General features: G+C 42.4%; 2 protein-coding genes across 2 annotated transcripts; both read right to left on the minus strand.

The window, feature by feature from the left end:
- Nucleotides 1-3493: 3493 nt before the first annotated feature.
- On the minus strand, nt 3494-8100 carry LOC127527947 (uncharacterized). Its single transcript, XM_051928319.1, has 2 exons — nt 7511-8100; nt 3494-3729 (listed from the first exon to the last, which is right to left on the minus strand). The coding sequence occupies exons 1-2, from the start codon at nt 8056-8058 to the stop codon at nt 3711-3713; spliced, it is 567 nt and encodes a 188-aa protein (XP_051784279.1). The 5' UTR covers nt 8059-8100; the 3' UTR covers nt 3494-3710.
- Nucleotides 8086-11241, minus strand: LOC114652839 (basic proline-rich protein-like; the record flags this gene model as incomplete). The annotated part of the gene is made up of 1 exon (XM_051928563.1): nt 8086-11241. A coding segment is annotated over exon 1 (3156 nt), but the record flags the coding sequence as incomplete, so codon positions are not given.
- Between the last annotated feature and the right edge of the window lie 414 nt (nt 11242-11655).

Below are 11655 nucleotides of genomic sequence, written 5' to 3' on the forward strand. Positions count from 1 at the left end.
AGCGTGGAAGCACATCAAGGAGGACAACCTGAAAATGGAAGAACAGCAAGAAAATGAACAGGGCCAACAGCCCAGACCAAGAAGAGTAGGGGTGTGTGGTGTAAGGAAACAAAACAGAAGAGGTAGAAGAGGTTCAACACATAGGTCAGTTTCTGATGAAATAAGGGCCACAATTGTGGACCATGTTATAAATCAGGGCCTTTCAATGGCTGAAGCAGGTCAAAGGGTGCAGCCAAATTTGGGGAGCACAACCGTATCCTCGATTGTTCAGACATTTCGCAGAGAGAACAGGTGTGTAAATCAACGATTTTACTCTGTGTGTATTACTTTAAAATGTTACAGTTTCTCATATATTTACAATAGTCCACACTAGACAATATGTATGTTACTGTTGTCCATTCAGTGTTGTATTTTACTGTGACACATAGGACTTCCTGGAAGAGGTGGCAGGGGGCCTATTTGCACTCCTCGACAGGAAGAGGCTATTTGTGCTATGGTCATAGCAAATAATGCCATAAGACTCAAGGAAATACAAACTGCTATTATTGCTGACAACGATGTGTTTGAGAATGTCCAGTCTGTCAGCATCTCGACTATTGACAGAGTGCTGAGGAGAAACCAAATGAGTATGAAGCAGTTATATTATGTACCATTTGGAATAGTGAAGAAGTGAAGGAACGTTGGTACCAGTATGTGCAGGTAAGACTGAACATGTGCAGTAATACTGTAACTGTAATCTACTGTACAGCAAATGGTCCAACATTGTATATCGACATGCAGTACAGTTGATTTCACCTTGACACATTTGCTACCGCTGTGAAAGCAACATGAATATGTTAGATTTGACTCTATTGTCTCCAAAATGAAAATGCATTTTACAACAAACTTACTGTAGTATCTTGTTTGATACAGCGTATAATGGACCTGGAATCAAGTGAACCACCACATATTTTCATATACATGGATGAGGCTGGCTTCAACTTGGCCAAAGGAAGAAGACGTGGGCGTAATCTGATTGGACAGAGAGCTACTGTTGACGTGCCAGGCCAGTGGGCTGGGAACATCACTATGTGTGTGGCTATTTCGGACAATTGGGTCCACACTCATATTCCTCTTGTGGGGCCATACAACACCCAACATCTGCTGACCTTCCTGAACACCCTCTACAGGGATCTCATTCCTGAAGAGGAGATTGGTCAAGAAAATGTACCACAGTATGTGATCATTTGTGATAACGTGAGTTTTCATCACTCCAACCTAATCAGACAATGGTTTGCCAACCACCCCAGGATGCTGATGGAATTCCTACCTCCATATTCCCCATTCCTCAATCCAATTGAGGTGTTCTTCTCAGCTTGGAGGTGGAAGGTATATGAGCGTAACCCACACACACAAATGACACTGCTTGCTGCCATGGAAGCTGCGTGTGGGGATATAACAGCAGACGCCTGCAGAGGCTGGATAAGACATTCTAGGAGGTTCTTTCCACGCTGCATTGCAAAGGAAGATATCCGTTGTGATGTGGATGAAAACATGTGGTCCAATATACAGGATCAGCAGCGATTGTAGAGAGAATTTAGAGTTTCAGTATGTATATATTGTTTTCGATGTTGTAATTTTTTTTCCTTCATTTCATATGTTATGCATAAAGTATTGAAATGCATTTTTTTGCTAGACTCCAAGTGCAGTGCATGGTATGTCACCATATACCTGTGCAATCAATAAAATATTCTTCTTGGATCAATCTCCCGCAATCGGTGTTTTGTATTTTTGTTTCCTGCCCTTGTCATTCAGATGTTTTGTGCATCAGAAAATGTTTAGATTGTGCCAATTTTATATTGATAACATGACTTTACATTTTGGCTGTCATGTCCATGGACGATGATTCATGGACTTGGCATTTTGATGGCACTGACATATTCAGTGATGTAAATACTTGCTTTTGAGGCATGGATTAAGGATTTTGAAGAGGTTACCTGCTTTTGCTGGTCATCCATGATGTTTTGCCATTTGCACTAAGTGTTTTGAGAAATACACTTGCTGTTATGCAAATGTTAAGTCTGTTGTGAGAAATGCACCAAAGCAACTGAGAAAAACTGTAATAGGGTAATCTCTTACATTTACCTGTGAACATACAGAGATAGGTGATTCTCATTCCATTGAGTGATAGATCTGGATGAAGATGGCAAAGTGATTAAAGAAGAAACCACCTACAATGTTGACTGTGCTGCTAAAGCGTATGTCCAATTGATAATGCTTTGGGTTCAGAAAGTAACAGTGATGGGCTACACCTTGCAATCACAGCAAACTTAAACAATTTCCGTCTGGGCACACAAACTTAAAAATGCTTACAATACAATTGCATTTCAATGTCAAAGATGTGATTTTCAAGTTCTGTTTATTCTTGTGATAAAATTCAGAAAGACTCAAGCAACATCCATCCATCCATTTTCCAACCCGCTGATTCCAAACATAGGGTCACGGGGGTCTGCTGGAGCCAATCCCAGCCAACACAGGGCACAAGGCAGGAACCAATCCCGGGCAGGGTGCCAACCCACCGCAGGACACACACAAACACACCAAGCACACACTAGGGCCAATTTAGAATCACCAATCCACCTAACCTGCATGTCTTTGGACTGTGGGAAGAAACCGGAGCGCCCCGGACACGGGGAGAACATGCAAACTCCACACAGGGAGGACCCGGGAAGCGAACCCAGGTCCCCAGATCTCCCAACTGCGAGGCAGCAGCGCTACCCACTGCGCCACCGTGCCGCCTCAAGCAACAAAAAACCTAAATTTATTTCATATATGTCAGTTTTAGTTTCTGGTGGTCAATTGCACAGAATGTAGCATTATCTACAATGTAGAACACCTTTTTGTGACATGCTGATGCCAAGCAGGTTATACTGATAGACATACAAGCATACATACATATACATAGATAGGAAACACGACGGACAGATTGACAGATAGATAGATAGATAGATGTCAGTTAACCTGACTCCTTGCCATTGGACTATAATAAAACTAGTGATAAATATTTAACTTATTTAATGATTTAGTAAGGTGTTTATTATTTTAACAGGTTATGCTGTATTATCAGACTACTTACAATATTTATATTTGTTAACTGTATTAGTATAAATTCAGGCATAATTACAATAATTACCTTCAGGTCAGGTTCAGGTCAGTTCAGGTCAGGTTAACTCTTTATTGTAATAACTTTCTTTTTAGAGGTTGAGTAATATTGTAAGTCTTAACCGCTAGTGCCAACATTTATATTATTTTATTATTTGCTTTCTTAGCTTTCAAACAGTCTTTAACAAGTCTTACTTGTTACCTTCAGGCTTTAAAGATTGACCTTTTGGCAGCTGTTACACAGGAGTTCATTATTAAAATTATCAAGATTAAAAATGACAGACAAATGCAAATAGCAAACATTGAAAAACAATAGTTTAATTTTGAGACTTTGAAGTAGTACTAGGGTGTTATACCGTGTTAGCCATTATGGATGTAATGAGAAGTCAAGCAAAATGACACCTTTTATTGGCTAACTAAAACGATTACAATATGCAAGCTTTCGAGGCAACTCAGGTCCCCCCTTCAGGTAAGATGTAGACTTTGAAGTTAAATTTTCAGTTATGTTTGTGTTTAATCCTCTGTTTTTGTGTTTTTCAGCTTCATTTCATATCCTTATACCATAGCTTTTATTGTCTCCTGATGTTTCTGTAAAATAAAAAAAAGAATTCCTAAATAAAGGTGTTCACCATTTAGTTTTATGTAATAAATTAACAATGTAAACAGGGTTGCTGTATAATTCCTGTTAAAACATCTAGCCTGACTATACCATGCCATTTTCTAAGTCTGCTTAATCCTGAGCTGGGTTGTGGATGTCTGGAGCCCATCCAGTAAGATCAAGGCACAAATCAGGAGTAATCCCCTGGGCATTGCAGAATAAACACACACACACATGTGCCAGTTTAGCATCACCAATCCACCTAAACTGCATATCTTTGGACTGTGGGAGTAAAAACCAGAGCATATGAAGAAAACCTAGGAAGACTCAGGGAGAACATACAGACTCCATGCAGGAAGGATCTGGGACATGATCTCACTGGTCTCTTTACTCTTTTAGCCACTATGCCACCAAGCACAACTATATTAAAAATAAAGTATATTTGTTTAATTGACATTACTAACAAAGACCCAGACTGACATAGGAAGAATGCACAAAATACTCTTAGGCCCAGGGTCTGAGCCCAAGACTATGCAGTGGTGAGGCTGCAGCAATGACTACTACATCACCATGCCACATCTGTATAAGAGCATATTTGTTGTAAATATAGAGTGTAATACCATACCATATCATTTTCCAACCCCACTTAGGTTTGTGGTGTGCTGAGGCCTAACCCAGCAAGCACAGGGTGCAAGGCAGGAACAAGCACTGGACAGTCCATTGCAGGGTGAAAACAAACACACATTAGGGATAATTTAGTGTTGCCAGTCCACCCAACCTGCATGTCTTTGAAATGTGGGAGGAAACCACAGAATACATAGGAAACAAACACAGCGAGAGCATGCAAACTCAATGCAGGATGTGAGGCGGCAGTGCTACCACTATGCATTCCAAATATTTATTCTAAAATATATCAAAATGTGAAGCGTATGTGATCAATACATTATTATTTCTTTACAAAGATTTACAGTAACTAATCTAAATGCTTTTTGAAATCATTAAAGAAGCTGAATAGAAAAAAAAAAACTGTGTGTGGGTTGTCACACACATGCGCATCGCAGGCAGCTAAAGGGTTTGAAAGATGGTAATACCACGGACCAGGGCTTGAGGGGTAGCATGTACTAACCCTTCCTCTTTTTCACCTGCCAACTACCCGAGGGAAATTCTGCATGGGCCTGTCAACATCACTTCTGTTTCTGGACCAATTATCGTTATTCTGGTTCTGGACCTGATGATGCCACTTCCAATTCTGGACCAAATAATGTCACTTCCGGTTCTGGGTCTGATCACGTCGCTTCCTCCACCCAACTTTAAAAATGCCATTGTGTTAGCCATGAATGAGTTCTGTTTTGGACTCAAGTCTGTAAAGACCTATTGATGATTTTTTGCACCTTTTCCAGCCAGATCTAGGAAGTATATGGGGTGGCTACCCCAAACCCTTTTCTGTGGTCTTGTACTCACAGGATGCATAAGTGAATGTAATTTACAATGGACTGGCACCCTGCTCAGGGTTGGTTCCTGCCTCGTGAATGATGCTGCCTTGAAAGGTGAAGCTTTCTGCAACCCAGACCTAGATTAAGCAGCTTTAATAATTGGTGGTAATACGACTTTCCCTCTTCTAAATCCCGTGGCTTTAATATACCATTTGAGAGAAATATCCCATTCTCAATGTATCTTAGTAGTAAGGTTTTTTCGTTCTACAAGATCTCTTAGGATTAGAATGAGCCTCTGAGTCTTTGATCAATTGTACTTTAGTTTGGGTACTGCCCAAATGCATGTATTACTCATATACTATTATGTAACAAGATCTCGACAAAGGCTTCTTTTGGTTTTTCTGACACTCATAATACATCAGGAAAGTGTTTCTTGTCTTTGTTGAAGTGAGGCATATTAAAAGGTTCTTATACCCTAGTAAATTTACTTGTGAATATGAATGCTTTACAGGTCTTATACTGATGTATACAATATCAAGAGAAATATGTCTCACTGCCGGCATGGTGGCGCAATGGGTAGCGCTGCTGCATCGCGGTTAGGAGACCTGGGTTCGCTTCCCGGGTCCTCCCTACGTGGAGTTTGCCTTTTCTCCCCATGTCTGCGTGGGTTTGCTCCGGTTTCATCCCACAGTCCAAAGACAATGCAGGTTTGGTGCATTTGCGATCCTAAATTGTCCCTAGTGTGTGCTTAGTGTGGGTGTGTGCCCTGCGGTGGGCTGGCGCCCTGCCTGGGGTTTGTTTCCTGCCTTGTGCCCTGTGTTGGCTGGGATTGGCTCCAGCAGACCCCCGTGACCCTGTAGTTAGGATATAGCGGGTTGGATAATGGATGGATGGATATGTCTCACTTAAGTAACTTCAGACCATTACAAAGTGATGTTACTTTAGCAGGCCACATTGCAGAGATGCATAACCACTTTAGTGGTGTTTTGTAAGTGCTATTAAGAGTGAAAGAAGCCTTTTTAAAGGTGTTGCTGTATAACAGTATATGACTAACAGATGCATTTTTTGCAGTACCTAAACTAAAGTGTTACCAATCAAAGGACATGTGACTCAGCCATAGCACTGTGCAGCTGCAATAGAAGGCAATGCTGAAGCTGGGGCCTTAAATTTACCAGTCAGTCTATGTCACGATTCTCAATCAGATGAAATATTGGAAAGATAAGTACAACCAGACAAAAGTAAGTTGCATCAGGCAGTTGTAAGGCTTAAGCCTCATCCAAACTACTATGTTTTCATTAAAAAACGTAGACATTGGTCTTCATTTCTGTCTTTTGTCCATACTACTACTCCGACGTTTTTAACCCCTGAAAAGAAACACTTTCAAAAACTCTCACCAGAGCCATATATTTCAGCATGGACTGATGAGAACTCTGTGCTTTTTTTTCCTTTCTAAAAATGCAGACTCTAACCACATTCTGATTTGCTTGTGCTTATCCTGATTGGATCATGCTTATTTAATGACAATATCTCATTCAGTGACTGGTCACCTTTCACAGCAGAAAACCATATTCCAACACGGCAGGCATAGAAGACTTGTGTTGCTTACTTGCAGGTATCTAAATTATGTTTTGTTGAATGCTACATACATGCACAAAAGTCAAATCATTTACCAGTTGCTACTGCTTTGTGATAGGTTCCATGGCCGGTGGCGATACCACCACAACAAAGATTTTTTCGTTGATGCAGATAAACCCAGCATAGGTGAACATCTATGTCTTAGGCATTTGCTGTTATTACATTTCATGGTTGGAGGCGTTACCATACCTACCAGGATTTTTCAGCTGGTGCATGTATGCCCAGTGTAGGTGAACGTCTGTGTCATATGCGTTTTTGGTCATTTTTGTGTGGAGATACCCACATAAACAATTTGAAAATGCTGTATGATCAGAGATCATTTTGGTTTTAATACCCATTCTTAAATTAAATCATAGTAATGTGGATATAACCTAAATCTCCATGTCAGAGTAAAGACTTGGACAATACTAGTAGACATGGAGTAAATCTGCTTATTTAAATTGAAAAAACCTTTGGATGTAGTTTGAGAAATGATAAAAAATTAACTCGGTGTGCATTTTTCTTATCTAGAAGAACTAGAACAAGTATTCAATTAATAAAGTATACTCTGTGTCAATAAAGCTGTCTTCTTAAATAAGAATCTGACTTCATATTAAAATTTAAAAGGATAAATTCTAAATCAACTGATGACTGATGATATTGAATATTTCCTACAGATATTTCAGGAAAGAACCACAATAAAAATGTATTAAAGTTTACATACCTGCTTTTAGTTAAGAGTTGATGAGAAGATTTGTATGCTCTCTGGGATTGTGGCGCCTTTAAATATTCAATAGGAATTACTGGATACTGTTCATTGTTTGGCCCTGTGTAAACATTATTACCATTACCATTATTATCACCATTTGGAAATATAAAAATTGGTGACTGTGCACCTGGATGCCCAGCTGATTTTGGGGGATCAAGTGCAGGAAAGTGCACAGGTCTCTGTGAAGATGCATCAGACTCTGATGTAGGAAAGATGAATATTGGTGGTGAGGGAACAGGGGAAGGAGGAAGTGGTTGAGGTGTGGCAGGAGGAGAATGTGCAGAATGGGAAGAATCAGAATCTGTTGGAAATATAAATATTGGTGGAGCTGGGAAATGTGGAGGTGAAGCCGGTGGCACTGCAGGAGGAAATGATACTGGTTTATGTGGCTCAGCTTCTGGGGGAAAAATAAATATTGATGGAGGTGGAGGTGGGAGTGAAGGTGGAGGAGGCGGTTTAGCATCTGTAGGCATCATGGTTGAAGGTGTTTGTGCTGGAGACATACCACCATCAGAAGGAAAAATAAATATTGGTGGTCCTGGAGCCGGTGGTATTACAGGAGGTGGAAATTGTGCCCCAGGATGTGGGCCAGTCTCTGGTGGAAAAATAAATATTGATGGAGGTTGGGATGGAGGTGGAGGAGGAGGTGGTTTGTCATCTCTAGGCATCATGGTTGAAGGTGTTTGTGCTGGAGACATACCACCATCAGAAGGAAAAATAAAAATTGGTGGTCCTTGAGCTGGTGATATTGGAGGAGCTGGATACTGTGCCCCAGGATATGGCCCAGTCTCTGGTGGAAAAATAAATATTGACGGTGGACTTGGTAGCTGTGGTGAAACAGAATTATCACCTGGTTTAGCGGCATCCGAGGCTGGTGGAAATATAAGTATTGGTGGACCTGGAACAGGTGAAGGTTTTTCCGGTGGTGCTGGAGAATCAGGTGGTTGTCTAGAATTTGGAGGAAAAATGAATACTGGAGGTATTGGAACTCCAGAAGATGAGGGAGGGGCAGGAGGTCTAGGTGGAAATACAGGAGGTGGGAATATTAGTATTGGAGAAGATGAGCCAGGTGTACCTGCAGGTTTTTCTGTTGGGGCAGGTGAAGGTACAAGCTTTTCTGCTGAGGCAGGTGAAGGAGGTGGAAATATGAATATAGATTGTGGTGAGGCTGGAGGAGCTCCAGAAAGAGTAGCAGGAGAAAGAGGTGGTTGTCCTGGTAAGATACCTGGAGGATATTGTGGTGTTTCTTTTGGTGTAGAAGGAAATATAAATATTGGAGAAGATGGAATGGGTGGTGGTGAAGGTGGGAAAGATGGTGTAGCAGGTAAAGAAGGATACTGTTTTTCAGGAGGAGCAGGAGGAAATATAAATATTGGCTGTGGTGGTGGCGCTGGAGCTGGCTGTGAAGCAGGTGCTGGCTGGGGGGTGGCAGGTGGTGCAGAATCAGATTCTTTTTCTGGTGGGGGTGGTGGGAATATAAATATTGGTGGAGCTGGAGCTGGTGGTGCAGGAGGTGGTGGTTGTGGAAATGAGGGCTGTTGAGGAGGCTGGGCAGAACCAGGACTTGTTTCTGGTGGTGATGGAGGAAATATGAATATTGACGGTGCTGAACCTGGCTGTGGAGGAGAACTTGGAGGCTGCATGTCTTCTTTTCGTTGTGATGAAGAGTCCCCTGGAAAATGACCATTTGGGGACACTGGTGGTGGAAATATAAAGACTGGTGGAGGGGATGGAGCAGCTTGTGGTGGATATGGTGGGAATGGCCCTTTTTCAGCAGGTGGTGGAAATATAAAAATCGGGGCAGGAGGAGAGGCAGGCTGAGATTCAGCCTTTTCTGGTGCTGGAGATGGTTTAGAAGATGTGGATGCTTCTTTTTCTGATGGAAATATGAAAATTGATGGGGCTGGTGCTGGTATTGGTGGTACAGGTGATGGTGGAGAAGCAGGAGAAGGTGTGGCAGGGGGTGATGGTGGAGACTGTGGTGGTGCAGGAGGAAAAATAAAAATGGGGGCAGGAGGTAGGGGAGGAGGTGCAGCTGGAGCAACTTGGTCAGGCTGTTTGGAAGCAGACTCTTTTTCAGGTGGAGATGACGCTGGGGGAAATATTATAATTGATGGTGCAGGGGCAGGAGCTGGTAGTGGAAAACCATTATGATCTTGCCCTGGCCCTCGTTGTCCAGATGCTGGAGAAGGAGGTGGTGGTGTGGCTGGTGGGGGCTGAGGAGCCGGAGGAGGAAAAATAAGAATAGAAGGAGGTGCAGCAGCAACTGGAGGGGATGGAGGCATCATTGATGTCTCTTGAGTTGGCTTCTCTGAAGGTGGTGCTGGAGCAGGTGGAGGAAAAATAAATATTGGTGGTCCTGAAGCAGAAGCTGGTGTGGAAGGAGGAGATGGAGATGCAGCAGGAGTTGGTGATGGAGGGAAGACTGGAGGAGGTGGTGGAGGAGGAAATACAAAAATAGGCTGAGGAGGTGCGGGAGATGGTGAGAAAGGGAAAAAGGGTGGTGCTGGAGAAGGTGGAGGTGAAGGGGGTGGTGAGGGTGGTAAAATAAAGATAGGCTGTGAATGAGCAGGAGTTTGTGGTGCTGATGGAGGTAAGGCTGCAGGAGGTTGCTGAGATGCAGGTGAAGGAGATTCTTTCTGGGGAGCAGGAGGAGGAAATATGAAGATTGGAGCAGTGGGAGCAGGTGCTGGTGCAGGGGAAGCTGGGGCAGAAAGTGGAGGTTCAGGCTGGGCAGGAGAACGTGGTTTTTTAAATATAAAAATTGGTGGAGCAGGACTTGGGGCCCTCTCTCCAGGTAAAAATGGTGGAATTAAAGGCACAGTTGAAGGCCCTGGGGGTGATGCAGGTGGTGGGAAAATGAAGATTGATGGAGCAGGAGGAGCAGCTGGAATAAAAGTTTGAGCAGGAGCTACAGGAGGTGCTGCACCTGCAGATGGTCTTAATTTTAAACCTGGAGATGATGAAGGTTTAGCAGGTGGCTGTGCAATTGGAGAAGGGGGAGGAAATATGAATACAGGTGGTACCATAGGAACTGATCGAGAAGATCCACGAGAAGCACTGTGCTGAGGTGGTGAGGAGGTTCGGGTACGAGCAGAACGTCCTGCTGCTGGAGGTGGAAATATGAAAAATGATGCTGGGGGTGCAGGTGCTGGTGCTGGCAGGGATACTGTGGCAGATGGTGCCAGGGGTATCGATGATGATGCTGGTATGGATGGTGCAGGTGCTGCAGCAGGTGGTGGAAAAATATAAACAGGCTGGGGTACTGGTGCACTACTAGAAGAAGTTTGACTGTTTATAGCAGTCTGCTTTACAGAAGGCAGGTAAGCAGGAAATGGCTGAGCAACAGCAGATGAAATGGCTGTTCTTGTTTTTTTTTTAGGTGGAAGAAGGAGAATTGTAGGAGAGGATGGAGAAGCAGGCTGAGGTGGAAAAGAAGGATATGCTGGGGATTGTGAGGGGGCCATTGGATTTGGCCTGTTAACTCCTCGAGAAGCATAGGATATAGGAAAGGTAAACACTGGTGGAAGAGCTGAACGTGATGGAGCTTTAGCTTGGAGGCTCTGACTGTTGCGCTGCAGCAGAGGTTTTCGGAAATAATTCATTGCATTTATTGCAGCAGGAGACCACTGGCGGTTGCTCAGTTGATACGGCCGTTGAACAATTTGGCTTTCCACATGCTTCATAATCTGCGAACACAAAGATTTATAGAATACATTAGGGGGAAAGAATAAAGAGAAAGAATATAACACATTATTTTCATTTAACATTACTGATCCATAATTAAAACTAAACTATCTTAGATTGTGGATTAATTCTTGCCTGCCATTTAACAATCAATATTTGTCAACATTTTCATTTACATTTTCCCAATTATAATATGTTTGTACAGTAATTTCTCTTTACTTACCTATTTCAATATTATGTTACAATGTAATGTCAAATAGGAAATAACAATTAAAAATGTTTAAGAAGACAATAAATCAAACAGTACACTGTAATGAGAAAGATCCAAACTAAAGTTTGGCCAAAAACCACACACATGCTCTTTTCTATTCATTCTGAGGTTGTGATGTCTTTTGTGAGAAGTTTCATCTTTC

The sequence above is a fragment of the Erpetoichthys calabaricus genome, chromosome 5 (genome assembly GCF_900747795.2).
Source record: "Erpetoichthys calabaricus chromosome 5, fErpCal1.3, whole genome shotgun sequence".
Taxonomy (NCBI): domain Eukaryota; kingdom Metazoa; phylum Chordata; class Cladistia; order Polypteriformes; family Polypteridae; genus Erpetoichthys; species Erpetoichthys calabaricus.